This window comes from Pelodiscus sinensis, chromosome 5 (assembly GCF_052426305.1).
Source record: "Pelodiscus sinensis isolate ZL-2025 chromosome 5, ASM5242630v1, whole genome shotgun sequence".
NCBI classification, from domain to species: domain Eukaryota; kingdom Metazoa; phylum Chordata; order Testudines; family Trionychidae; genus Pelodiscus; species Pelodiscus sinensis.
Window position 1 is genome coordinate 105,618,214 of NC_143056.1, and position 25,040 is coordinate 105,643,253.

General features: G+C 45.2%; 1 protein-coding gene across 1 annotated transcript in view; it reads right to left on the reverse strand.

The window, feature by feature from the left end:
- The window catches only part of CTR9 (CTR9 component of Paf1/RNA polymerase II complex), a 47,602-nt gene extending 25,437 nt beyond the window's left edge, over window positions 1–22,165 (reverse strand). The window contains exons 1-9 of the mRNA XM_006128292.4: window positions 22,008–22,165; window positions 16,685–16,783; window positions 13,467–13,706; window positions 12,747–12,864; window positions 9,410–9,499; window positions 4,829–4,977; window positions 2,218–2,325; window positions 1,570–1,677; window positions 1,185–1,421 (exon numbers count right to left, since the gene is read on the reverse strand). Of these exons, the coding sequence (XP_006128354.1) occupies window positions 1,185–1,421; window positions 1,570–1,677; window positions 2,218–2,325; window positions 4,829–4,977; window positions 9,410–9,499; window positions 12,747–12,864; window positions 13,467–13,706; window positions 16,685–16,783; window positions 22,008–22,052 (1,194 nt within the window). The 5' untranslated portion in view covers window positions 22,053–22,165. The remainder of the gene's footprint in view (window positions 1–1,184; window positions 1,422–1,569; window positions 1,678–2,217; window positions 2,326–4,828; window positions 4,978–9,409; window positions 9,500–12,746; window positions 12,865–13,466; window positions 13,707–16,684; window positions 16,784–22,007) is intronic.
- Between the last annotated feature and the right edge of the window lie 2,875 nt (window positions 22,166–25,040).

Below are 25,040 nucleotides of genomic sequence, written 5' to 3' on the forward strand. Positions count from 1 at the left end.
GTTTTCATTATAGCACAGCTCTGGGATGTGTTTGTGTTCTCTACCAAAAAGTTAGTCTGTCACAACAGAAGTATTCAAAACTGTTAAAATTACCAATCAGTAAATCAAAACACGTTATCACTCAGCCATTCAAAAATGAGGAAAAACAGTGTTGGGTAAATAGCAAGAAAATCAGTAGGAAAAGAACTAAGAATCAGAGAGAAAACAGACTTAAATAAAAAAAAAAAAACAACAAAAAACTTTGCACCAGTACGTGACAATGTCCTTTTAGTATGTTAACTGGGAGGACAAGAATATTCCCAGAAATCTGATCTTCAAGTTGTCACTTAGGGTGTGTCTACTACACAGTAGGGCTTAACTCAGAATAAGCTACACAAATTGAGCTACATCAACTGTGTAGCTTATTTCGAAATTGGGATAATCTACATAGCACTTATTTTGAAACAGATCACTCTTCCTCTGACTTCCCTTACTCTTCGTACAATGTAGGTTACATGAGTTGGAGCAAGAAGTCCTCCAGCTTGACAGTATTTTGACTTTATTTCAAAATAATGTTGCTGGGTAGACAAGACAAATCACCTGTTTAGTGCAGAGGAAAACAAGTGATTTTCCACATGCAACAGAAAGCAAAATGATTTTGTTAGCTTTGATTAACATGTCTTCTAGTGTGTCACTTCTACTCAGACGACATTACTTTTTCTGCAGTTAATAGCATCTGCCTTTCAGTAAAGTGGTCGATCTACTAAAACTGCCACATACCCAGTTTTAGTTTCACAGCACAGTAAACCTCATGTTAGCAGTACCAGAACCCAGATTTTCAGGGACAATTTTTTTCCCTTGGATGCATGAATGAGATATCTGAAAGGGCTCGTCTAGTCTATGGGGAAGATTCGAAAGAGGATATGCAAATTCCGTGGGAATCTTCTCCCGATATCCATATCTTCTCCCGATCTCACTTTTGAAAGCAGAGCTTTCAAAAATGAAAGTATTCTAGACAAGGGTTTTTTTCTGCAACCTCCCCCCTTTTTGGAAAGCCACTTTTCCTCAGAAAATGAGGTTTACACGGCTTTTCAAAAACACCACACCCCGCATCTAGATTGCACATCCTCCTAGAGTGACATATATTCAAGGTCAACAAACAGGTAACAGAGATCCAAAGTTCAGCAAATAAATATTGAACATACTTTTGCAATATCTCGTTTGTCTTGGTCTTCTGAAGCAGCATAAAGAGATCCAAGGATTTTCATAGTTTCATAATTGTTAGGGTAGGCTTTCAAAACTTTTTCAAAGCATTGTGATGCATTCTCCTTGTCACCCCGATAAATGTACATTTGACCCAATCCAAAAAATGGTAATACAAAAGAAGATGAGGCAAACTGAGTGGCTTGGTAGTAGTACTGGAAAGCTTGGTCATAATCCTCCTAATTTAAAAGCAGCAAGGAGAAGAGAAGCAGATGGATTATTTTCTTAGTGTTTTGTTTTATATATTTTTTAAAGATGTTAAATACATGTTAATATTACAGTGTTCTAAATACCATCTAAAAGAGGTTTTTTTAACATTCATTCTACCTGTACGTGAAAAGACCGGGCCAGCTGATAGCAACTCTCTGCCTGCATAGCTTCAACTTCTGTATTATGGAAAGCATGGAGAGCCAAGTGCTGGACTTTACCATAATCCTGAATGATGAAAATAAAACTCAGTTTGAGAAATCTTAACCTATTTATGGTGAAGTTTATGTATTTCTGAAACATCAGCCTGGACTGATTAATGCAGACAAATAAAAGCAGTAGCATTTTGGTAAATTAGTATCAGTAGATTAGTGTTATAAGTTACTGTTTTTCACTCTAAACCCTAGTTTTAAAAGTAGTAGAAAAGAAATGTCTTCAGGAAACATAGGTAGGTTTAAATTAAGAAAAATGTGTGTGCTTTATTGGCTATCTTGAGGGAAAAAAATAAAAGATGTAAAAGTTGGAACTTTACATGTCTGTCTACATTAACATTTTTACTCTTGCCCTCTATTTAGCCTGATGAAAGTACAATGGGTAAAACCTATTTTTGTAACAGCTGTACTTTAATGTGTTTCAAAATGAAGGAATTAAAATTATTTTTGGAAGACAGAAGTGGTAAGTGGTAATGAGTTTGACACCGGAGTGGTAATGAGTTTGACGGTTACAATTCAGAAGGTTATGGAATTTTCCAACCATGTATTTTCTTACCTTTTTGAAGAAGAAGTGATTAGCCAAGTGGTTCAGCACCATTGGGTTACTGGGATCAATTGTGTAAGCTCTAGAAAGGAGCTGAACACCATTTTTGATTGAATCAGCCTAGATGAAATATTGATAGATATTAGCATTCTCTCTCAACTTGTTTCCACAATCTAACAGCTATTCTTCTCATAAGTCCCAGGAACTGTGGCTCAAAGTCCTTGCCACTGATGGCCAGAAGCCACATCAGAACAGACAGGAATCGAGCCAGAACTTCTGCCCACAGGTTCACATCAGAGAATATCCCTTTGACAGGACACCAAGCCCTTTTGTATGTGGGAGAAAGGGGAACAGGACTTCCTGAGGAGGAAATATTTTCCATTGATTGGTGATTGAGCTCCTCCTTCACAGATCCTGCTTTCATGGCTCTACTACTTCTGCCTGCTATGCTACCTTCCCTCACACTCAACTCCTTTGTTCCTATTTACTCACTCTCAACACTCCCTTTCACCCCACTTCTGGTCACAATTACAAGTATGCTCATCTTGATTATTTTGCTAATACACTGTATCCCTTCCTCCACCCAATACATTTTTATCTCTAATGTGCAACCACTAACATTGTGTCCCTATGTCTTTGTATAGCAACTAGCACACTGGAGCCCCACATCTAGGGACTTTGAGCACTGTTTCACTATATAAGAGAAGAATTTGCTTTTTATAATTTATTGCAAGTCTGAACAAGTAGGAAGTAGGGATGTTAAAATGTGGTTAAGTAAACAGGTAAGCACTTAAGATTAAGGAGGGGGTTGGGTAGTTGGCTCCCTGGGAGCAACTGCAAGTGGGGAGATGGCTCCCACTCTTCCTCTCCCGCACTGCTGTCTCTGATATAGAGGGGGGGCTGGCAGCTTCCCAGAGCCTCCCTGTGCATACTGGAAACCTGCATATAACAGTCAAGGTTAACCATTGAGCCTGGGCTCATCAGTTATCTGTGTACAGTTACACTTTCACATCCCTAATGATAAGTACAGTAACTTGCAAGATGAAACTGTCACAGGCAAGGAATCTAAATTAATTCTATTTTCTGCTTTGCTATTGAGTCAATGTGTAATTTCTGGCCACTCATTTAACATCTGCATCACAGCTTATCCATCATAAAAAGGATAAACTATCTAACTGAAAAGATTAATTAATATTCATAAAATGGTTCAGACAATCAGATGGAAGGTAGAATAGTGTTTTGCCATCCAAAAATACATTGGTCCTTTCCAAAGCTCTCTCAGAAATATCTTAAGCTGAACTTAGTTGAATGAATCATTTATGAACTCTGGTTTTAGAACTTTCTGGTTTGCTTCTGTTCATTTTCTCATTCCCATAAATGCTTATTTATATTGTAGATAAAGTTAGATGTGCAAGTGCAGGTTTGAAGGGATGCAAAAGGAAAAGCCACAGACAGAATTAGTATTTGTATTTTTAATGCACTCTACATGAGGCTACATCTTTCTTACATTTATGTGAGAGAAACAATGCAAAAGGTGGACACACTACTTATTAAATAGGTGACTAACAGAGAACAAGGCCTAGTTGACACTCAAAAAATTTTAGTGGCAGAACTCTGTTGGCAAAGTATAATTTTTATTGATGCTGTTTTTCTGGTAAAAGCCTTCATGTAGATGCATTTATACCACTTAAGCTTGTTTTGTTTCACCAAAATGAAGTAACCAATACATGCTATTATACCAGTGTAATGTACATCAATATAAGAGGAATTTGCCAATTTAATCTCACACAATAAAGTGTCAAAACTTTAATTTTGGACAAGGCTAGGGATTTAACTGGGTAACCAGCATTCATTAAACTCTTCATAGGGTTGCCAGGGGTCATGGCAGCCCAGTAGGACCAGTAGCCCCTGGAGCTGTGGCATCAACCCTGGAAGCCATGTGGGACTGGTAAATGCAATAGCCTTCTCTGGAGAGAGGGGGCAGGAGCCACGGTTAACCCTGTAACCAATCTATAGGTTACATTGTTAATGTTTTAAAACCCATGTAACACTTATGCTCCCAACTCTGCACTACTTACATGCAAATTTCATAAAGATGTTAAGGCATCGGTTTGGACCTATGAAGTCTGAATGGCTTGGGATCAGCCTAGCTGAGAGACTGACTTTCTTACCATAACATTCTGCTAGAACTGCAATCAGTGGAGACACAGACAGCAGATTACTCCTTGCTACAGAGGGGCTACAGGTACAGTATTCTCTGTTAGGACCTTAAAATACCCTATAATCCCAGACCAATTTTACCATGACTTTTTGAAAATGTTCAGAGGATGCTAAAGGATGTGTTTTTAATGCTTGACCTTTGAACAGAATAAGGGAAGAACGCAGCACTGCCCATGTGTTGTGGTATTATTTGAATTTAGAGGTACTGCTTATTGAAAGGTGTGAATGGATTAAAATTCTATATGATTAAGGACACATTTCAAATAATTAGAAAAGTACTTGAATACATTTATGGGCAGAGTTTATTATTTTGTTATTTAACACATCAGCATGGTTTTGAATTCATGTAACTTAATATACATATCACTTCTTAGAGTTAACATACATATCACTTCACACCCACCTCTTTGTTATTGAGTTCTAGAACAGCCAATCCAACCAGAGCCCCTACACATTTTGAATTGAGCTCCAGAGCCCTGCTGAATGCCAAACGAGCTTTTTCCAACTTGTTCAGTTTCACAAAGCAATGGCCCATGCCTAACCGAACCTCAGCTAGGAAACAAAAGCAAATCATTCACAAGGTCAAAAATCCAAACTTTTTGTATGTATGCTTCTCACTCTAGAAAGTCAACTGATATAGGATTGATATCTTTATTACTTTTTATCTATTTGGCTACCTCTACAATGCAGGCTTTTTGCACAAGAACAACTGTTCTTGTGCAAAAACTTTCCGGATGTCTACACTGAACATACGTTCTTGCACAAGTAAATTTACAGTACAGCGTCAGAAAACAGGGCTTCTTCCGGAAGAGTTATTCCTCTCCCCATGAGGAATTAAGCCCTCTTGTGCAAGAGCTCTTCCACAAGAAGGTAGTGTAGACAGGCAACATGAATTTCTTGCGCAATAAAGCCCTATGGCTAAAATGCACATCTCTTGCGCAAAAGCACATGACAGTGTGGACGCGCTCTTGTGGAAGACCCTTTGCACAAGAACTCTGCCGCAAAACAGTTCTTGCGCAAGAAGCCTGTAGTGTAGATGTAGCCTTTGAGTCATACTGTATTTAAAGATAATCATAAACAAAGGTCTTATGCTCAGTGGAAAAGCTGACATTAAAACGGTATTAAGGACACTGGTTTCTACTGCAGTCCAGCATAGCAGGCTTATATTTCTGAAATATCAAAGACTAGTGCAGTCTGCGTAGCCTTTATGTTCATGTAATCTAAACTTTTAATCTATTTCTAATAATTTTGTTTTTGTCATGTTGCAGAACAACATTTAGAAAGAACAGTATTACATAACTGTGAAGTAGGAAAGTTTCACAGGAAGGGGACAGCAAGGGTTAACAAATACTACTTAAATCATCATCCACTGATATCAACTTTCTCTCACAGTTCAATTTAAAGAGAGCAGTTCATATTATGGACATTATTCCTTCATCTGCTGGTAGCCTGAAACAAACAGCCATATTTGTTTACAGTCATATCACATTTTGAAGTTTTCCTTCAAGGAGCTCTAATACAAAGCTGAAGAATCAGATGAATTATAATTCATGTTTAGGACAGAAAAATTGCCAAGTAGCTCACATAGGTATACTTCATCTTCCAGTGTTTTATAACACGTGATCCCCCATTAAAGAAATGAGAGAGACCCTCTTAGTATTTCTTTAAGTTCTAAACACTGATAAAAGGCAGCAAGGGAAATGCATGTTGTCGATGAGATTAATCGATAAGATCAGTCTTATTGGTTAATTGGATATTCAACTACACTATGACATCCCTACTTTAATCACCCCCAACAATTAATCAAACTCTCTCTAGAACATTCCTGCACCAGTTAGGCATGTTAGCGTATAGTGATAAGACTAGGCTTATTGATTAATCCAAATGTCCACATGCAACCTCCCCCTACTTACTACCTCTGTATCGGCCGGAGGCGGGGGAGGGGAGGAGAGAAGAAAAGAGAAGAAGAGACAGGAGCTGGTGCCCATGAGGAGAACATAAGAACAGCTGTACTGGGTCAGATCAAAGGTCCATCTAGCTAGCCCTTGTCTTCTGACAGTAGCCAATGCTAGATGCCCCAGAGGGAGAGAACAGAACAGATAATCAAGTGATTCCTCTCCTGTCAGACATTTCCAGCCTCTGACAAACAGCAACTCGAGACACCATTCTTACCTATCATGGCTAACAGCCATTAGAATCATAGAGCTGGATGAGACCTCCGAAGGTCATCAAGACCAGCCCCCTGTCCAAGGCAGGACCAATCCCAACTAAATCAACCCAGCCAGGGCTTTGTCAAGCTGAGACTTAAAAACCTCTAGGGATGGAGGTTCCGCCACCTCCCTAGGTAACCCATTCCAGTGCTTCACCACCCTCCTAGTGAATTAGTTTTTTCTAATATTCAACCTAGACCTCTACCACTGTAATTTGAGACCATTGCTCCTTGTTCCACCATCCATCACTACTGTGAACAGCCTTTCTCCAGCCTCTTTGGAACCTCCCTTCAGGAAGTTGAAGGCTGCTATCAAATCCCCCCTCACTCTACTCTTCTACAGACTAAACAAACCCAAATCCCTCAGTCTCTCCTTATAGGTGATGTGCTCCAGCCCCCTAATCATTTTGGTCGCCCTCTGCTGGACTCTCTCCAATGCGTCCACATCCTTTCTATAGTGGAGGGCCTAGAACTGGACACGATATTCCAGATGTGACCTCACCCGAGTCAAATAAAATCACTTCTCTGGATCTGCTGGCAATGCTCCTCCTAATGCACCCTAATATGCCATTACCCCTCTTGGCTACAAGGGCACACAGGTGACTCTCATCCAGCTTCTCATCCACTGTAATCCCCAGGTACTTTTCTGCAGAACTGCTACTTAGCCATTTGGTCCCCAGCCTGTAACAATGCTTGGGATTCTTCAGTCCTAAGTGCAGGACTCTACACTTGTCCTTGCTGAACCTCATCAGATTTCTTTTGGACCAATCCTCTAATCTGTCCAGGTCACTCTGGACCCTATCCCTACCCTCCAGCGTAATCTACTTCTCCCCCTAGCTTACTGTCATCTGCAAACTTGATGAGGGTGCAATCCATCCCCTCATCCAGGTCATTAATAAAGATGTTGAACAAAACTGGTCCTAGAACAGATCTTTGGGGTACTCTGCTAGAAACTGACAGCCAACCTGATATCGAGCCGTTGATCACTACCTGTTGGGCCCGACAGTCTAGCCCCCTTTCTATCCATCTTACAGTCCATTTATCCAATCCATATTCCCTTAACTAGCTGGCAAGAATATCGTGGGAGACCATATCAAAAGCTTTGCTAAAGTCAAGGTATATCCACTGACTTTCCCATATCCACAGAGCCAGTTACCTCATCATCACTGATGGACCTAATCTCCATGAATTTATCTAGTACTTTTCTGAATCCTGTTAAAGTCCTGGTCTTCACAACATCCTCTGGCAAGGAGTGCCACAGGCTATGTGCACTGTGTGAAGAAATACTTCCTTTCGTTTGTTTTAAATCTGCTACCTATTAGTGACCTCTAGTTCTTATGTTATGGGAAGTAAATAACTTCTTATTCACTTTCTCCATACCTGTCATGATTTTATAGATCTCTATCATATTCCCCCTTAGTCTCCTCTTTGCTAAGCTGCAAAGTCCCAATTTTTTTAATCTCTCTTGATATGGGACTGGTTCCAAACCCCCTAATAATTAGTGTTGCCCTTTTCTGAACCTTTTCCAATGCCAAGATACAGAGGCCGCAGCATGAGGTACCAGGGAGCTCCTCATGAGGGGGGAGTGCACTAGCTGCTGGTCCCATCCCCTGAGGAGTATTTTAGTAACCATGTAACCGCTAAAAATTGTTGTGGCTACACGATTACTAAAATACACAATATCTCAGCATCAGCTTCCTAGATACCATACTTTGCTTTATCAATGGAATCCCACATACAACTATACACAACAAACCCATGGATTACATTTATCTTTACAGATCCAATAACTAACTGAAACACACCAAATCTGTTAACTACAGCCAGGCACTCAGTTCCTCCTCAGAGCATGTTCTGTGGCAAGTCTGGGATACGCACTTCAACACATTAAAAAGTGCTTTCTTCAAACAAGGATCCTCCACCAGACAAGTACATCATATCATGGAATAGGCCATCCAAATACTCCAAGAGAACCTGCTTTAATACAGGAAAAAAAAGTCCTCCGCCAACTGCACATCCTTTGTCCTATCCTATCTTGTTCTATCACCTCATCCTGGAAACCCTATGGAGTACCTTAAACAAGCACAACCCATATTCAAATAGGGACACATCCTCAAAGAAATCTTTCCCACACCACCTCTTCTGGCCTTCAAATTACATATCAACTTCAGTATCAGAAGCAAGCTCCTCACAGACAAAGACTTACCAGCTCGTGCCGGACCCTATCATAACAGATGCAAAACCTGCACAGATAGCTACACTGCTATGATGATCAATAGCTCCCTCCCCTGCACCTTTTCATGATACGTGGCTCCTACACACACCTATCACCGTATGGGTATCTCATCCGGTGCACTAAATACCCCAATATAATATTAACTACCTATGCTAAACAAATGTATTTAGCTGTGACAGTGGGTACCTTTCCTAGACCTGAAGAGCAGTTCTGTGTAACTCAACAGTTTGTCTCTTCTACCAACAGAAATTGGCCCAACAAAACAAAATTACAACTCACCCATCATGCCTCTCTAATATCCTGGGACCAACATAGCTACAATACATCAGTAAACTAGTCATTTACTTAGTAGCTATCAGAGATCTAGAAGAAAGAAGATCTGTCTGATAAGAATAAGAATAATTTAATTTGTGACTGTGGATTGGATAAAAGAAATTATAATAAAGCCCATTTTTTAACTTCAGGAATTATAAGGATTAATTTTAGGCTTAAATAACTTAGTAATATCATTTCAGTAGCAAAGACAGTCTATGCCTTACCTGGACAACCTGGGTTGGTTCGCAGTGCTTTCTTGTAGTAGGCAAGGGCTCCTCTATAATCTTTCTTGTTGAATGAAATGCATGCTTTACCTGTCACAATAAGCAAGTTACAGAAGTTACTACAGGTTGCTATTCTGATTTTCAGTGTTTAGTGCCAGAATATATGGAATTAGTGAAAGCATGCATGTTGTCAAGAACATTCACTTGATTACAGCTGCTTTGTGCATCTTGATGCTGAGCCTACAAGCGTCAAGTATCTCAGAAAATAAAATTAATGAAGGGCAACAGCAAATATAAAAGCTCAGATTTGTTTTCTGCAAAAAAGCCCCGATTATGAAAATGGCGATCGGGGCTTTTTGCGCAAAAGCGCGTCTAGATTGGCACGGACGCTTTTCCGCAAAAAGTGCTTTTGCAGAAAAGCGTCCGTGCAAATCTAGACACTCTTTTCCGCAAATGCTTTTAACGGAAAACTTTTCCGTTAAAAGCATTTGCGGAAAATCATGCCAGTCTAGACGTAGCCAGGGTGTTCCTGCTCACTCACTCTTCACTACTGAGTGTTCTGACCCCAGAAAGAATACACAGAACCATTAATGTCAGGAAGAGGTCAAAAGACAGGTAATTAAGATGGCTTGTCACAAGTAACTGGCCCCTTTTACATGTAAAGGGTCTAACTCAGCTCTTCTCTCCAAATATGCAAAATGATCACAACATAAAGGTCATGGGACTAAATCAGTTCCAGCCCAAAGAATAAAAGAGAAACCTCCAGAGCTAAAGGAAGGAAGTGAGCAATCAGCTTGAAGGAGGGGGGCCTACCAGCCTAGTGAAAATAGAACAGTGCACCTGTCGGCTGACCCTTCAGCCTACTGACCTCTTGCGGTCCTGAAGCAAAGAACAGGATTAAAAGAGGCCAGCTCAGAAGTGAGAGAGTGAGTGGCCAGCTCAGAAGTGAGTGGCACACACAGACTGAGTTATCAGCACAGACCCTAGAACAGTGGTCTCCAACCTTTTTACACCCAAGATCACTTTTTAAATCTCAGGACAGGCAAAGATCTACTGCCCCACTCCTTCATTGAAGCCCTGCTCTCTCTGTTCTCCTCCTGCCCATCACTTGCTATCCCCAGCTCTTACTTACACATTCTGATAAAGTTTATTTTTAAATTATGTGATATATAAAATTAAAATCGCGTGTTAATAGTTATGAAATAAATGGTCTGGTTTTTATTCATGCTATTTAAATCTAAAATGAAGCATTTATAATTATACATTTTGTGGGGACAGAGTTCTGCGGCTGGGGGCAGGGGAGAGGGAACAGGGTGCTGGGAGGGCAGAGGACAGGGTTCTACAGCAGGGGACAGAGTGCCAGCCAGTGGGGACAGGTCTGCAGCTGGGGACAGGGTGCCAGTGGGGACGGAAATAGGGAAAGAGTTATGTAGTTGGGAACAGGGGAGTGGGGACAGGGGAGTGGGGACAGAGTTCTGTGGCTGGGGAGCGGGGTGCCAGTGGAGGCAGAGAATCCCCTGCATCTGCCTCCTCCCAGGATTCCGCCCCCCCCCCCCCCCGAGGGAAGCCAGCATGTGCCTCCTCCAGGCCTAACTCCCTACCCCCCCCCTTTGGCGCAGGAAAACCCTGCGCGTGCCTGCGCCGGGACCAACTCCATCACCCTTCCGCGGCACAGGGAAGCCCTGCATGCACGCCTGCGCCAGGACCAACCCCCTCCCCTCCCGGGCACAGGGAAGCCCCCACGTGCACCTGCCCTGGGGCAGGCTCCCCCGGGTGCAGGGAAGCCCTGCGCACGCCTGCCTCGGGGCCAACCCCCCCCCAGCGCAGGGAAACCCCACGCACGCGTCTGCCCCGGGCTGACACTCCCCCTCCGCGCAGGGAAGCCCCATGCCTGCCTGCTCCTGGGCCGAGCCCTGTGTGCACCTCTCCCGGGGCTAACTCACCCCTCCTGTGCAGTGCAGGGAGCCAATGCTCCCTCCCGCAGTACACCCGGCAGAGCAACTAGTGCACTTCCGGAATCGCTAGAAGTGGTGCTAAGCTGCGGGACTTCTGTCCATCCTGGGAAGCCGACACTACCTCCATTTTCACTTGAGGTAGGTAGTGGGTAGGAGGGAAATGGGGGCAGAGCGGACAGGAATCAACCAGTCGATCGCAATCAACCTCTTGGTGACCACGGTCCTAGAAGGACTGTGAGACTCCTGACCTTCAACAGGGTAACCTATGAGAACACTTATGCACAAGCCCAGGAGGAGGGCTGTGGGAATCTCAAATCAAAAGGAACAAGGACTTGACTTCAGAGGATAAAAACTAACTGATACACTGCAAGAGACATTAACATGACAAATCTCAGTTTAAAGAATTTTGACCTTGGTGCAACTTCTTATAAGAGCCAGACAAAGGTTGAAGAAAAGGCAGCGAACCTACAGAATCAAGCCATACTACACGGGTGGGGTGGGGATGGTGGTAATCCTGAGAAATGGCTGCCTTTCACATGGACATAACCACACAGGCATTAGCATACTAAGGATGTAAGCAACGGTCGACTACTCGATAAGCAGGCAAGAGCTGGTACTGGGGGGCTTTGTTTTCCCCAGTACCATCTCTGGGAGGCAGGGAAGGCAGAGGCAGCAGGGAATCCGGCACGAGCTAGGAGCTAACCCCGCTGCAACTCCTCTGCCTTTTAAACCCATTAAGAGCCACCAGGCTCTTAATACATTTAAAAAGCAGATGTGCAGCAGGAGGGGGGGGGATCAAGAGTAAGCTGGGACAGCTGATTTCCAGCTCGTTCCCGGTCCCAACCCTCACTGCAACTTCTTAATATCCTGGGCGGCTCTTGATACATTTAAAAAGCAAACATGCAGCAGGGGGAACTGGGTGTGAGCCAAGAATGAGCTGATTCCCAGCTTGCACATGGTCCCCTGGTATGCCTCTGCCTTTCAAATATGTCAAGAGCCTAGTAGCTCTTAATACATTTAAAAGGCAAAGCCACAACAGCACTTCAGTCTCCTCCCCTCCCCGTATCAACTAATCAAGTAGTTGATGAAAATTCCATTGACTACTTGATTAGCTGTTTATCTGCAATTTAATATCCCTCTAGCATAGGCCTGCTGATAATGCCTGTGCCCCCAACCTTCACAGCTTGCTTTTCTGTAGGCACTTTCTAAATCCATCTCAATCGTAAATGTATAGTACCCAAGACAGATTTCCTTTCTTTATTGAAAGGTCCATGTATGTCTCTACTTATGACAACTGGGACAGTATGAACAGGCATCTTCTACAAATCCTAAATTGAATGGAAAAGACTGGGTTTTTGCAGAGAGATTCACAAAATTCTTACCAAGAAGGGCTGGAATATTATTTGGAGACTGGTTGAGCACAAAATGAAACTGTGCGTCAGCCTGATCCATTTTATCTCCCTCCAACAGACAGAAGCAGGCTCTTCCCAACAAGTGATTCTAAATGAGAAACAGATTTCTATGATACTGCTTTGTATTTCTAAACCAATATTAGGATTTTGTAATTGGGTCTTTTCATAAAAAATGTAATTTAGTAAAGATGAAAAATTAACCAAAAGGGAAAAGTACTAATATACTACTTTAAGCCTTATTTTTGTGTGTGTTGAATTTGATTCTCCTACATCAACACTTATGCCAATATCAATATGACATGACTGTAGGTTCCCACAATTCACTTCTACAAGTTACGTACCATCAAGGTAGAAAAATACATTAGGCAAAATGTTTAATAAAAAAGAAGGAACCAACAAAAAAAAATACACAGGTATAGTTGAATCAAAAAGCTTGAGCTAGGATCACTTAGTCTCTGGCAATGCTATGTAAATGCCAATTTAATCCAAATATTTGTGAAATCAGTAGCATAACACACTATTAAGAGTGAGCGCCTGCTCATCAGTAGCTACCTTCCCTTTAGGATACAAGAATTAGATATTTGCTTCCTTTTAAAGACATGTACTTTGAATCCACAGTTGGAGTATGTGTGCTACAAAGTATATTTAATGACACAGTTTATATCTATAATTATTTGTATCTTTTTTTACCTGATCATACATGATAATTTTGTCAGCCATAGTGTACAGTAAGGTAGCTTGTGTTATGAGTTCCTTCTTGTTGTCTTTATTTTTTTCCTTTCGTGCCTGCTGTACATAGTATGCTGCCAGAGTATCCAAGCATGTCATCTGATCTTTTTCATGGTCTCTATAATCCAAGTTACCATCTATTCGTGCTGCTTCCAACAGTTTCACAAAATCTTCTGTTTTGCCTTGTTTGTAATATTCCAACTATAAAAGCAAACAAGATTTTAAATATCTTCATAGCTATTTCTGTGTGATATTTTTCCAGTTAAACCACAGATATTCACTTAGAGTACATCTACACTGCATGTTTATTTCAGAATAAACTATTCCAAAAGAAATACTCTGAAATAGCTTCTTTTGAAATAGCACGTCTATACTACAGGAAGGCCTCGAAATTAGTCCGAGGCAGGCTCCCCTAATGTGGTGACACTACCTCGATTTAGCTCCTCCCCAGGAAGCAGTAGGCAGTAATCATATATATAGTAGCCCAATGTCTATGGCTCTGTAACGCTGGCTGTTCCTTCTGGACAGCGCTGTTGCCTCCTGACGTGGCGCTCGGCTGACTTCTGTGCTGCTCAGCCGGGCTGCCGCGTGGGAGCAAGAAGCGCAAACGGCCGTTTGGGCCCCACGCTCCTCATGCAGCACTCCTGCTGCATGGGGAGTGCGGATCCCAAATGGCTGCTTGTGCCGCTTGCTCCTGTGTGGCGGCCCGGCTGAGTGCCGCCCAGAGGGAACAGCCAGAGGGCGGGGCCTGGACAAGCATGCATCTCTGATGTCAGGAAAGGGCGCCAGATTCAAAAGGAGGAAAGCAGAGCCAACACAGAGGACGCGGAGGAGACAGAGAGGAGAACAGAGGAGGTGGAGAACAGCGAGAGAGAGAAAGAGAGAGAGACAGAGAGAGAGAGAGAGAGAGACTGGAGGCTAAGGAGAGAAGACCAACGTGGAGGAGAGACCTGAAAATCCCGACTTATAGCGGGCTAATTGGCTATTTCTTTAGAATGGCCCTGGGGAGGAGCTATTTCGAAATAGCAGCAGTGGAGCAACCATACTACAACTATTTCTAAACAGCAATTTTGGAAGAGGCATTATTCCTCGTAAAATGAGGTTTCAGAAGTCGGAATAAGCTGTCCATTATTCCAAAAGAACAGAACTGTTGTGTAGACACTCACACTGTTATTTTGAAATAACGTAAGTTACTTCAAAATAATTGTGCTGTGTAGACGCACCCTTACATAATAATGTAACACGTTTAAATATAACTCTCCTTTTGTAGTAAGAAAAAATATTCAATCTTTCCGCTGATTAATTACATACACAAGTAGAGTGGGTGATAGAGCAGGTGCTCTGCTGCTCACAATAATTCATTCATTCCCTCTGCCCCTGAAATTATTAAACAATGAATTGTTGGATAGCACACAAGTGAACTGCTACTCCAGTCCAAAAAGCGCTCTGGGACCCAACTGAACAACCAGAGACTAAGCAAAAGGAAAAAAAAAAACAACAAAAAGTAATTTTGAAGTCTGCCTGCAAGGCAACAATTCTGAGAGCGCAAAACCTACTACAGTAAACTTCTGATAATCCGGCACCTTTAGGACCCAGGGGGTGCCGGATTATCAGATATGCCAGACTATCAGAAGGGGGGGCTATGAGGGGTCTGGCCCCAGACCCCTCATAGCCCCCCCTTCCGATAGCCCGGCTCTGCCCCAGGCGTCCCTGATTCAGTCGCTGCTGGTCAGTTTCAGCAGCGGCTGAATCAGGGACGCCTGCAGCTGGAGTGCTGCCGGGTTCGTCCGGTAGCGCCGACCCTTGGTGCGGTGAGACCAACCCGCCAACACCCCAGCTGCTCTTGGGGACGCCTGGGGCAGAGCAGTGGGGTGCTGCCAGGTTGGTCCGGCAGCGCCGCTCCTCGGCGCTACTGGACCAACCCAGCAGCACCCCAGTTGCTCTGCCCCAGGTGTCCCCAAGTCAGCCGCTGTTGAAACTGATCAGCGGCTGACTCCAGGAAGCCCAAGACAGAGCTGTTCTGCCCTGGGCTTCCTGGAGTCAGCTGCTGGTCAGTTTCAGCAGCGGCTGAATCGGGAACAGCTGGGGTGCTGCCAGGTTGGTCCCACAGCCCCGAGGGGCAGCGCTATGGTACCTACCCGGCAGCACTCCAGCTACTCTGCACCCAGCTTCCTGGATTCAGCCGCTGGTCTGTTTTAGCAGCGGCTGAATCCGGGAAGCTGGGGGCAGAGCAGCTCCAATGATCTGGCTGCCCGGAGCACTTTCGGGTTCCTGATGGTGCTGGACCATCAGGAGTGCCGGACCATCAGATGCTGGACCATCGGAGTTTTACTGTAGTAGTATACAGTAGTCAGAAGTGATTGAGCCTCCTCATATAGGACTTCAACCCTACAACTTTCTGGTACAGAAGCAAGCAGCTTACCAATCAGACTGTAATCATTACAATATAATTCAATATTCTCTGTCTAATGGAAACAGGCATCTATTAGGAAGAACATAGTAACCGTACAAAAAGAGCTATATTGAAACATAAGAAAAAATATTCAATCTTTCTGCTGATTAATTATATACACAAGTAGAGTGGCTGTTAGACCAGGTGCTCTGCTGCTCACAATAATGCATTCATCCCCCTCAAAAAAAATTATGCCAGTTACAGCATGTAATCAGTTAATTCAAATGGAACATTCGTTTACACAAAAATGTCCAGGACACCAAATGTTAACTATACTTATGTTGCTAAATTCAACATACCAAGACAAGAGTCTTACACATTCAAAATTGAAATAGCACATAAAGTGCTGGGCAGGTTAATTTTATTAATGAGAAGGAAGTGAAAACAATATTGAGAAGCAATACTTTTTTTCTATCTAAACTGGATTACCAATTGTGATATGCCATCTTACAATGTGTTCCAAAACTATGAAACAGGTTTTAAAAAACACTTTAGGAAATTTAGCCAAAGCATACTTTACAAGCAGTGTTCAGATTATTTAATCCTAAAATTCCATGTTGCTGATTTTTTCCCCACATTCATAGTCTTATGAGATTCTTTTCTTCATTCACACTTTTTTATCACAGCACTCCATTGGGAAATGTTCAGCCCTCCCTTACAAACAGCATAAACTTCACAGTGTAGTTATGTGACTACTGCTAGCATAAATATTTGCATAAATACTGACTGCTAAGGCAATCCATATGTGCAGCTGAGTATGTTCCTGTTTCAGGATACTTATAACTTCATCCCCCTCCGGTAACTGATCGAAGTCAAGCTCAATGACCTAAAAACAAGAATAATATTCATGTTAAGTATTAACTCATGTTATTTACCTTTTCAAAGTTTAATTTGAAGTCCATATTTACAGTATTTATAATAAACTCTACAGAAAACCTAATTTGCATTTTCTCCAGCATGCCAGAAGTTAAATTAGACAACCTGCAAGGTCTGGATTTTCCAATTGAAGAGCGCCCCCGCCCAACAACATAGCAAGTTAAAAAAATATTTTTTTTTTGGGGGGGGGGGAGCAAATACTGCTCTCAAAGCACAAATGGCCACTGAGGTCAACAGATCTGGACCTATTTCAGAACACAGAATATAATCAACATTTTTGCAGTCTGTTGGCAAAGGGAGAAAGGAATCTGTCCTATCCTTTACACAAACAGTGATGTGCTCAGCAATGTAAAAGATATAAAATGAGTCTCTCTCAAAGAGGTTATGATCCAGAAGATAGTAAGGTCGGTCCAGTGGATAAGATGTTAGCCAGACTAGGGGGTGCCCAGGCTAGTAGTTTTTGTGTGTTCCAGCCCAGCTGTGGGGCAGGATCAGCAGCGTGGGCTCCCCAAAGCTGGGAGAGGGGACCGTAAGCCTCAAGGGCCAGATCCAGGAATGCCAAGAGAGACATCCTGCCCCAGGCCTGAGGTTCTCCCTACCAGATATAACCAACAGAAAATGTATCAGTCACATGGTTAATAATTTCTTAATATCCCTACTCTACACAGACATTAAATTTCAGAAACTATCCAAATCAAAATCCAGTGGATATTACAGTATCACTAAATGTAAGTAATGAGATGATGCCATAGAAGACATGACAATAATTCAGGGATACAAAAGAACAATTAAATAGCACTTTTCACTGACAAATAGATTTCCCCTTAACAGTTAACACAGAGATTACATGTGCCCACGGTCACAATTTGAGTCAGTTAAAGAGCTGGAGATACCACTTTTGTCTTTTAATTCCCAGTCCAGGCTTTATCCAATTAACCATGCTGTCCCCAGCATTATTCAGCACCATTACTAACTGAGATAAATGGTTTGTAACCATAGATACTCTGATTTTAAAGCTAAAAGGATCTACAGATTGAGCCTCCCAAATCCAGGACTCTGAGAGCCCCACAAGCAGGGTCAGGCGGGACCGAGAAGCTCTGCCCCAGCTGGAGAACCCCAGGTATCAGCAGGACCAGGCGGTGAATGGGGAGCCACCCCCCCCAGCCAGGGAACCCCTGGTGTAAGCCAGCAAACAAGGAGCCCCTGGCTGGGGAATCCCCAGCAACAGCAGGACCAGGTGGCAGCCAGGCAGCCCCAGGCCAGGGAATCCAGTTGGACTGGCCCCAGCAGTGGGGTCCATTGCAGATAGGCAGCTCTGACCAGGGAACTCCTCTGTGTTATCAGGCTGAGGAATCCTGGCTAGGGAGCCAGGGGAATCCCTAGTAGCAGTAGAGCTGGGGTGGCTGGGCGGCCCTAGCCAGGGAACCCCCAGCAGCAGTGGGGCCAGCAGCATCTGAGCGGGAAGTCTGGGGAACTCTGGTAGCAGCGAACGGGAGCCCCAGCCTTGGGAGCCCAGGAGCAGGGCAGCCAACAAGGGAGCATTGACCTCCCCTGGTCCAGCAAACTTCCTGGTTTGGGACTGCTCATGTCCTGAGGGTGCTGGACCCAGTAGGTACTACGATCATCTAGTTGGTACTACGATCATCTAGTCTGACTTCCTGCTTAGACACAGACAGAGTACCCTACCATTAATTACTGTATCAAGCCCATAACGTCTGTTTGAACTATAGCAACATTTTTTGAGACACAACCAAACTTGATTTTAAAGATAACTAGGGGTGCTGAGCCCCCTGCCCTCGCCAATCCCCATCGTGGGGGACAGGCAACCCCAATTCTCCCTCCGGCCACTGGGCAGGGCCAGGCAACAGCTGCGCCAACCAAGGCCCTTCTCCCTCTTCCATCTGCCAGCCAGGGCCTCTCACCCCACTACCAGCCATGGTTCCTGCCTCCTCCCCACTTCCTCCCCCAAGCCAAGGCCTCTTCTCCCTCCCCCATCCTCCCAGCCAGGGCTCCTTCTCCCTTTCCCCCTCCGCCAGGTACTTTCCCTCCCTTCCAACCCCTCCCCCCCCACTGCACAGGTCCTGCCGCTGGTGCAACGGAGCAGCTGTTTTAAAAATACCAGCAGATGCCCACCACATAGTGATTGCTGGAGCTTCAGCCAGCCACTGTGTGGCAGCTCAGGGATCCAGAATGTACCAAGTCCCAGTCCCCCCACCACAGGTCGCGCTGTAGGTGCCCTGATCAGCTGTTTTTTAAAATGGTAGGCAGCCAGCTTCTGTGCAGCAGCTCAGGGGGCTAGGAAGCACTCCAGTCCTGCCCCTCACCCAATGGGCCTCACCGACACCCACCCACTCACCATGCAGTCCTGCCCCGTCCTTCCCCCACAAGCCCAGCATCTTATCTTCAAGGTGCAAGGAAGCTGAGTGCTGTTGTTGAGGAGTCCAAGAGCCATATTTAGGCTAGAGAGCCATAGGTTGCTGACCCCATTATGGGGTTAGCAGCAGGGAGGAGAGAAGGAAGAGGCTGGGTGGCAAAGGGAGGGAAGGATGCAGAATGACGTGATGACATCACTCTATCGTCCTGCAGGAAAAACTTTTTTTATAGTTACAGTAAGATAAGTCATGAAGAGAGATTAAAAAGACTGGGACTTTTCAGCTTAGAAAGGAGAAGACTATAAAATTATGACTGGTGTGGAAAAAGTAAGGAAAAGTTATTTACTCATTCACATAACAGAAGAACTAGCAGTCACTAAGGACGTTAACTAACAAGTAATTTACTAGTTGAGTAGTTGATGGAATTCCCATTGACTAGTAGATAGGTACTTCCGCATTCCTCCTTTGAAATGTACTTTGAGGAATGTGGAACCCAGGCTGCACTTCACATGCCAGTTTTGAAATGTACAAGAGTCCCCAGCGGGGGCTCTTATGCATTTCAAAGTGGAAGCGCCCTCATGGAGCTCGGGGTTAGCAGGGGACTCAGAGTCCCCCAATGACTCAGGGCTCCACGCTTTGTTGCCGTTTTGAAATACCACACAGAGCCTGGGGTCAGCCGGGGAGTCCCTGACCTGCGCTCTATGAAATACCGTGCTGGAGTCCCCAGCTGATCCTGGGTTCCATGTACATGCCGGGCAGAGCCCAGGGTCAGCTGGGTTCCACGGAAATGCTGCAGGGAGACTGGAGTCAGCTAGGGTTTCTCCAGCTGACCCCAGGCTCCACATAGCACTGCTGCTTTGAAATGCCGCAGCAGCGTTTCAAAGGGGCAGCACCACATGCTTACCCACTGACTCAGCTTCCATCCAGAACACACCTTACGATCCATCGTCTATAGCCAAGCCCTTCGATACAACCGCATCTGCTCTAATCCCACTGACAGAGAGCAGAAGCTTCAGGATCTCTACCAAGCATTTATAAATCTCAACTACCCACCCAGAGAAATAAAAAAGCAAATTGAAAGAGCCAGACGAATACCTAGAAACCATCTACTTCAAGACAGAGCCAAGAAAACCAACAATAGAACACCACTTGTCATCACCTACAACCCCCAACTTAAACCTGTCCAATACATACCTACAGCCTATACTGGAACAGGATACCATACTCCAAGAGGCTCTGGGAAACAGACCCATAGTCTCCTATAGACAACCACCTAACCTCAAGATGATTCTTACCAACAACCACAGGACATACGACATTAATACCAACCCTGGTACCTTCCCTTGCAACAAACCCCGTTGCCAGCTTTGTCCACATATTCATTCTGCTGATACCATTATTGGGCCTAACCAAGTGAGTTATAAGATCAAGAACACATATTCCTGCGCATCCAGAAATATAATTTATGCTATCATGTGCCAAAAGTGTCCGTCTGCTATGTACATTGGACAAAGGATTAATGCCCACAAAACAGATATCAGACAGGATCACAAAGAAAAAACAATTTCTTGCTATTTCAACCAGAAAGGACACTGTCTCAACAACTTAACTACCTGCATTCTGCTACAAAGACCTTTTACATCTGCACTTGAAAGGGAATCCTCTGAACTGTCATTCATGCTAAAATTCGACACTCTCTGGGGGGGGATTGAACAAAGACCCCAACTACCTTACCTATTACAAAAGATAGCTTCCCCAATTATCACCTCTAATACCATTAGCTCACAGACATCTACCTTTCCCCACCTCTAATATCATTAACTCACAGATACTTACCTTCCTTTGCCCCCCCCCCCCCATCCCCTTCTGTTCTGAAATGTGATTTGTCCTTTTCATGTGTGTTCATTTTTTAAATTGTATCCTTTGGTATATATGGCTGTGACTCTTTTCTTCCACTATTTGATCTGAGGAAGTGGGTCTGGCCCACGAAAGCTCATCATCTAATAAACCATCTTGTTAGTCTTTAAAGTGCTACATAGTCCTGCATTTTGCTTCAGCTACACCAGACTAACATGCTACATTTCTATTACTATTTTTAAAACAAGCATGTGTAAGAAGTACCTAGTGACAGAATATAAGTGCTTCATCCATTTAGGGATTTCTTCATACAAGTTTTGAACCAATACGATTTAAAAATAGATTTAATACTATTGTAAAGACCTGTGTGCCTCTCTTAGATTTATCGCTATTACTAGGTTAGTTTACATTGGCAAGGCACCACTGTAACCCAAATTGATATAAATCAACTTCAAACTGAATAAGGAGCGTCCGCAGTTTCCCACGTACTTCCCCAATAAGAGTTCACAACACACTTGAGCACTTCAGCGTCACTGTAAGACTATTGCGTTTTTATTATTGAAACTTATGCTGGAGAACCAGGCCATCACTCCACCCCTTTAGTGCATGTATGAAAACTCCCACCACAGCATGGCCCCGGGGTGCTGCTCCTCCCTGCGAAAAGCGGCCACGCAGTTCCGCAGCCACCCCAGGGAGAGAGCGGCGGGCGGGCGCAGCGGGGCGAGGACGGCGCATGAGGCCCCTGTTTCTGCACGGCTGGGGGCGGGCCTGGAAGTACCAGACAGGCAGACACTTCACACGCTCCCCAGGCTGCTTATGGGCGCGCTGCACGGCGCTGGGAAGGCCCAAGCTATACACCCCGGGAGCGTAGCTGGCGCCCCCGCCAGGGGCCAAGCCCACAGAAAGGGGAGGGAGGAACCGGCCGAGGCCGCCGCCCCCTCTCACCTCGTCAGTGTCCCGGAGGGGGATCTCGATCGAGCCGCGTGACATGGTGTCGGCTCCAGCCCGACCGCGCGAGCCCCAGCAGCCTGCACCCCACTCCTCGCGCCCGACCCCGGAACGGTTCGGGCGGAAACAGCCCAACTAGCCGCAGCCTCTTCGAAGACCCCGCCCCTTCCGGTCCCGCCCCGACACGGGGCTGCCAGCGCAAGCTGGTGAGTCTGAAACACCCCGCCCCCGCCGCGGAGCCTAGCAATTCCCTCAGACCCCGCCCGCCGCAGCGCCCGCCATTTCCTTGTCCAGCTCAGTGGGAGGCCCCGCCCGGGAAGCCGCTGCTAGGGCGGTAACGGTTGTGCGTTGGTGTGTTTCGCAGTTGCCCGGGTCTGTCGCTCCCGTGGAAGGCCCGAGCGGCCACGGGACAGTGAGCTGCACGCTGGTTTCTCCCAGCGAATGAGGCCTGCCAGGAAACTTTGTTCCCGGTATAAGCTGCGGCTGCCCGAGGAGCTCTTGGTGGTAGCGCCTTAGGCTTTGCCGGCACTGCACAACTTTGCACTGGCGTGTCCTGTCGCTACGAGTCTAGCCAGAGATGGAAATCCTCCCCCAGCCTCTGTGCAAGGTTGCAGAATTTGGGGGTGCCCAGAGACCGCACCCCTCCTACACCCAAACGGCCTCTGCCCTCTACTGCCTTAGGCCCTGGGAGGAGGTTTGGGTTGGGGAGGCATTTGGACTGGGGCTGGATATTGGAGTTCAAGCTCTGGGAGGAAATGTGGGTGCTGGGGTGGGGCTAGGGTGGAGATGTTAGCATATAGTCGTTAAAACCATTAATCAATAAACCTGGGTTAATGGATTAATCCAAATGACTGCATGCACATACTCTGTGTGCTGCCTCTGTATCAGAGTGGGTGAAAGAGATTGAAGCTGGTGTTCAGGGGGAGCCAGCTTAACAGCAGTGCAGGATGGGGGCAGGTGGATATTAGAGCAGCCCTCGTCTGCAGGGGGTTCTGGCCCCCTGCTACAGAGGCAGCAGGGCAACAGGCAGGAGCTAGTCTGCACAGGGGACCAGTTTTCAAAATGGCTCCCTTTGTCTGCCTGCAACCCTGAACTGCTGACACTGATACAGAGGAGTGGAGCTAGCAGCTCAATGGTTGCCAGTCTTAACCTGCCTCCCGGTGGGGGAGGAGAGGGGGCCTTTTAGTAACTGTAACTTCTAAAAATTGTTACAGCTACACAATTACTAAAATAATATATAACATCCCTAGTTTGGGGTTCAGTCTCCTGAAGGGAGTTTGGGACTGGAGGGGGTATAGAAGAAAGTTTGGAGGGGGATTCAGCCTCTGGGTGGGACATCTCTCTCTAGCAGCTGCTCCTCAGTAGGAGGGCCAGCAGGTTTCTGTGTATGTCTGCCTGCAGTCACCACTCACTTGGAGTGGAGACAGTGTGAAGAGATATACACAGGGCTCGACAATCTATGTAATCTACTTGCCCAGGCCAAGTAGATTACAATCCGGAAGAGCCGGGTTTGGGTGAGCTGTGCATGCGTAGAATGATCTGTGCATGCGCAGATTGCTGGACAGCGCGGCTGGCGAGCCCTGGATATACATATACACCCACCGCTCCTGGACTACAGGGGCATGTCTGCAGTCACATGGAGCGAGTGGCAGGAAACTGCTTTGGCTCCACTCTGCTGCCAGTGGTGGTGTTAAGGGCCCCCAGGTTGCTTTAAATTGCTCGGGAACAGTAGGGATATGTCTACACTGGTGGGTTCTTGTGCAAGAACATCTTGTGCAAGGGTTCCTGTGCTAGAACATGTCCACACTTCCATATGCTTTTGCGCAAGAGCATCCATGGCTGTGTGGACGCTCTCTTGTGCAAGAAATCTCTGATGGCCATTTTAGCCATAGGGCTTTCTTGTGCAAGAAACCCCTGCCATGCGTCCACACTGCCCTCTTGCGCAAGAGGGCTTACACTTGTTAGAAAAGTGTAGCTCTTGTGCAAGAAGCCCTGTCTTCAGATGCCATACTGTAAATCTTGTGCAAGAGCAAGCAGGCATTGTGGTCGCTCTGTGGGTTCTTGTGAAAGAACAGCCGTTCTTGCACAAGAACCACCAGTGTAGACATAGCCTAGGTGGGGCCCAGGGATAGGTTGTGGTGGCAGGCAAGACGGAGAGAAACTAGGAATGTGAACAGTTAATTGATTACTCAGTAAGCATCACATCTTACTGGGTGATGCTTGCTGAGACTGATGGGCTACTCCAGCCCTGCACAGGGGTCAGGAGCCAGAAGACTGCTGCCCTGCCTGGGGCTGCAGGCTCTTGCTGCCACTTCTATCTTCCCTGGTCCCCTGCTGGGGTCCCATGCTTAATCAGTTAATTGGTAAACCTAGCATTTAACCAGGATTTTACATTCCTAAGAGACACCTGCCCCCAAACTGCTAGAGCTGGCACAGGAATATGTAAGGTGCCCTGGTACCACAGGCCCATATAAATACCTCTCATGCCCTATGAACGGGGTTTGTGTTGTCTATAGCAGAGTGCTCCTGCTAACAAAGATCTGTTCACACTGGCACAGCAAAACTTTTGCCTTTTGGGGAGGCTTTGTTACGGGCCTCATTAAGGGCCTGTTCTTTTAACCATTTCTCATGCAAATAGCCTGGATACATATGGTAGACTATTATTTGCTTGAGTAATGCCTATTCAACTGGCTGCACATCAGACCCCATAACTTCCAGGCCCTCAACAGATTTGTGTAGGTAAGGCCCCGTTAAAGGACTCAAATAATCTGATTTTTTTAAATCAAGATCTAATAAAGTATTCAACAACCTTTTACTGTCATTGGGGAAAAGGAATTTTCGAACAGAAATACTTTACTGCATTTGGTTGAGTAAAAATAAAAAAAGCCTGGCAGCACCCTTTTAAAAACAGAGCAGGCATTACTCTTTTAAGGTAGCCATTTTGAAGTCTGCAAGTGACACTGATGTATAAAAGGGAAGTCAAATCCCCCGGAGCCATTGATTCCCCTATGAGGGGCACGTACAATATAT